Below are 3,391 nucleotides of genomic sequence, written 5' to 3'. Positions count from 1 at the left end.
AACTGCATCTTCTCTTAGAACACTTCACCAATATAACCTTTGGTCCACGTCCAAGAAAAAAAAAAGCAAACTTTTCTTTTTTTGAATTCCCCAAGTTCTTTTTGTGCATACCTTGTGTTATAACTTTGCATTTTGCCCTATTTGCCCTACAATTGTGTAAAAAACTATACCCACAGGTCAGTTTACTCACCATCAGTTTTTGTGTGCCCCACAAGAACACTTTTTATTTTTTTAAATGGTTGAGAAAAATCAAAAGAAAAATAATATTTGATGACTTGTGAAAATGATATAAAATTCAAATTTCGGTGTCCACAAACTGAGATGACTGGTGCCGGGCACACTCCTTCATTCCTATGTTGCTCTGGCTGTTTCAGCGCTGCAGTGGCTGAGTAGAGTAGCTGTAAGAGACCGTATGGCCCACAAAGCCTGAAATATTTACCATCCGGCCCTTTACAGAAACGGTGTCCCAATCCCTGCCCCAGAAGACTGTCAAGTTCCTGCGGTAGCGGCCGTGTCTAAACACAACCCTGACACTCCCACCGTGCCTACAGCAGTGTCTTCACCAAAATGGATGCACACAAACTGATCACCTGTAACTTTGTTAGAAAAGGCTGGGAATAAAGATAAAGTTGGTCACTTGAATGGAAAAAATTTGACCACTGTGGCCTTGCAGTTGAAGACACCAAGAGGAAACTTGAGATACTTCTGTGGAGAGTGGTGTGCACAGCTAAAGGGGGCACGTTTTCTGTAACTCAGGTGGACTTCTAACCTCTGTCATTCCCAAACCTCTTCTTCCTGTGTTTCCTCCTCTGGACTCTGAGCAATGGGCACCACATGTCCTTTCACAGAAAAAAACAGGGGCCACCAGATGCACTCCAACTTCTGTTGCCCAACGCCCAGATGCAAATCACCAAATCAACCAGCTAAATGAAGAGACAGAGGAAAGGAGAGAGGGGCCCCTTTGAGACTTTTTAAAAAGAGTGAGAAGGCCTGCTACTACCATCATAGTCTTTCTCTTCTCTCCGATACCTATCCCTTGTTTAATCCTGTCTTCCCCGCTTTACCTTATTTAGCTTTGTTGGCACAGGTGATGCCGGCCCACTAGATTCACAAAGGTTGAGTGGGGCCTTGTGGGGTAGGGGGGTACAACAAGGCTCTTCATGTGGACACTTGACAGTAACACCTACATGACAGACTGACTTATTCTGATAACCCAAAATCCACATTAAAGCTGTAAGGAAATTGCTTTGTTTGATTAACTATACCTCTGATATTTTATACATTTACTACATTGTTTAATTGCTTATTTTGTTTCCAAAGTTTCAGAGAATAGCTTTGCTGGATTTTCTGAAATTAGACAGTTCTGTCCTTTGAATAAGACCCCATGTATATGCAGTAACTTTCTTGTTCAATTATTCATATATTTTTTTAGTTGTAACTGAATTTCATATGTTCCTTACCCAATAATTTCATTGTGTACAAATGCCCCTTGGTTATATCCTTATCAGAGTAAATTAGTTGATGTTTCTCCACTCAATTATTTCCATTATCAGACAGAGAAGGTATGTTCACATGTAGTGGGTCCTACACAAACACATTTTAGTCAACCTTGATAGCAACATTCTCCTAAGCATAGTGACTTACACAACTATTGGATATGGCCACATACGCCACACATTATCTTAAGTGAGGCTTCACATATGGAAATCAATGGTTCCCAACAGAGGCATGACAACCTTGTATAAAATTTGGATGAACAAGAAATAGTGGTGCAAATTACATCCATGACTAGGTCCATGGCAATAAACAATGTGAGGAGTCAAAACAGTAAATGGTATTTTTTTTTTCATTCCTCACAGGCCATATGAATGAAGATTGAGTAAGGGTGAGCCCCAGTACAGCAGTGCTTAACTCTACTGAACATGCCGCTGGGACCTAAAAATGCCCCCATATCTCACACCCCACTTAACCACTCAGCCTCCTACCCACACCATCAGTACACTTCTCATCATCTTCTTCCTGGTTGCCATGGCGATGCAGTTGATGCCTGTCATGTCTGAGTTAAGTGGGAGAACACACAGTTGAAGTCCTCTTCTCTAACTGGTGCTCATGATTCATCAGGTTGCCAGTTTTGATGTGAATCCAGATAATTGCCCTAAGAGTTTCTGCCAGGCCCCCTTTACCTCCTTATTCCTTAGACTGTAAATCATGGGGTTCAGCATGGGCGTCAGAATGGCATAAAAGAGAGAGATCAACTTCTCTTGGAGGACAGAGGGGCCAGAGCGGGGCTGGATGTAAGTGACAATGGCCATGCCATAGCACAGGACCACCACTGTGAGGTGAGAGGCACAGGTGTGGAAGGCTTTCTTCCTGCCCTCTGTGGACCTGATCTGTAGGATGGCGGTGATGATCTTGATGTAGGACAAGAGAACCAGGAAGAATGGGGACATCAGCAGGACAATGGCAGAAACCATCATTGCAATCTCATTGGAGGAGATGTCCACACAGGCCAGTCTGACCACAGCTAGGATTTCACAGGATATGTGATCAATAAACTTATTTGAGCACATGGGCAGCTGAAAGGTGATGGCAGTATGCACAAGAGAGTTGACAGAGCCACTGACCCAGGAGGTGATGGCCAGCCTAGCACAGAGCCCTCCATGCATGATGACTGAGTACCTCAGGGGATCACACACAGCCACATAGCGGTCATAGGCCATCACTGCCAGTAGAACAAACTCAATGCCGCCCAATCCCAGGGAGAAAAATAACTGTGCTGCACAGCTCACATAGGGGATCACTTTCTGTTCAGCAAGAAAATGAACCAACATCTGAGGGACGATGCTCGTGGCATAGGAGACGTCGACGAGGGAGAGGTTGGTGAGAAAGAAGTACATGGGAGTGTGCAGTCGGCCGTCCAGTCTGATCAGAAGGACAATGAGGAAGTTCCCCAGCACTGTCACCAGGTACATGACCACAAACAGGACAAAGAGAGACACCTGAGTGTCCCAGTCCCTGGACAGGCCGAGGAGAATGAACTCTCTCACCCACGTCTGGTTGTCTGTTCCCATTAAAAAATGTCAGGATTATGAATCTGCAGAGAGTCAGAAAGAACAGAAGCTGCTGAGTCAGAGAACAGCAAGAGTAACTTTCTGTGAACACCTACTGCCTACTGCTGGCCAGTCTCAGCCAGATGTTTCAGATCACTTGCGGGCCATCACCACAGGCTGGATCCAGATAGGCATCAGAGACAGGCCAGCACCCAGACGAGGACATAATGTGGCCTTTGGGACACCTGCTCAGCCTGGACACCATTCAGTGCAGCTTCAGGAGCTCAATGTCTTCACCAACTTACCTCAGGCTTCAGGATCAGGAGATCCTGGTACTCTAC

At 45.0% G+C, this 3,391-nt stretch overlaps 1 protein-coding gene across 1 annotated transcript; it reads right to left on the bottom strand.

Moving 5' to 3' along the window:
• Positions 1–1,197: 1,197 nt before the first annotated feature.
• On the bottom strand, positions 1,198–3,087 carry LOC114508061 (olfactory receptor-like protein OLF3). The gene has a single exon (XM_028526059.2). The coding sequence runs from the start codon at positions 3,069–3,071 to the stop codon at positions 2,118–2,120; it is 954 nt and encodes a 317-aa protein (XP_028381860.1). The 5' UTR covers positions 3,072–3,087; the 3' UTR covers positions 1,198–2,117.
• Between the last annotated feature and the right edge of the window lie 304 nt (positions 3,088–3,391).

Source organism: Phyllostomus discolor, chromosome 10 (genome assembly GCF_004126475.2).
Source record: "Phyllostomus discolor isolate MPI-MPIP mPhyDis1 chromosome 10, mPhyDis1.pri.v3, whole genome shotgun sequence".
Classification (NCBI taxonomy): domain Eukaryota; kingdom Metazoa; phylum Chordata; class Mammalia; order Chiroptera; family Phyllostomidae; genus Phyllostomus; species Phyllostomus discolor.
The sequence above is the reverse complement of the archived record's forward strand: the minus strand, read 5'-3'. Positions and strand labels throughout refer to the sequence as shown.

What these genes read in the sequence shown, in the direction of transcription:
- LOC114508061 (XM_028526059.2), bottom strand. Translation starts at nt 3,071, where the DNA reads ATGGGAACAGACAACCAGACGTGGGTGAGAGAGTTCATTCTCCTCGGC.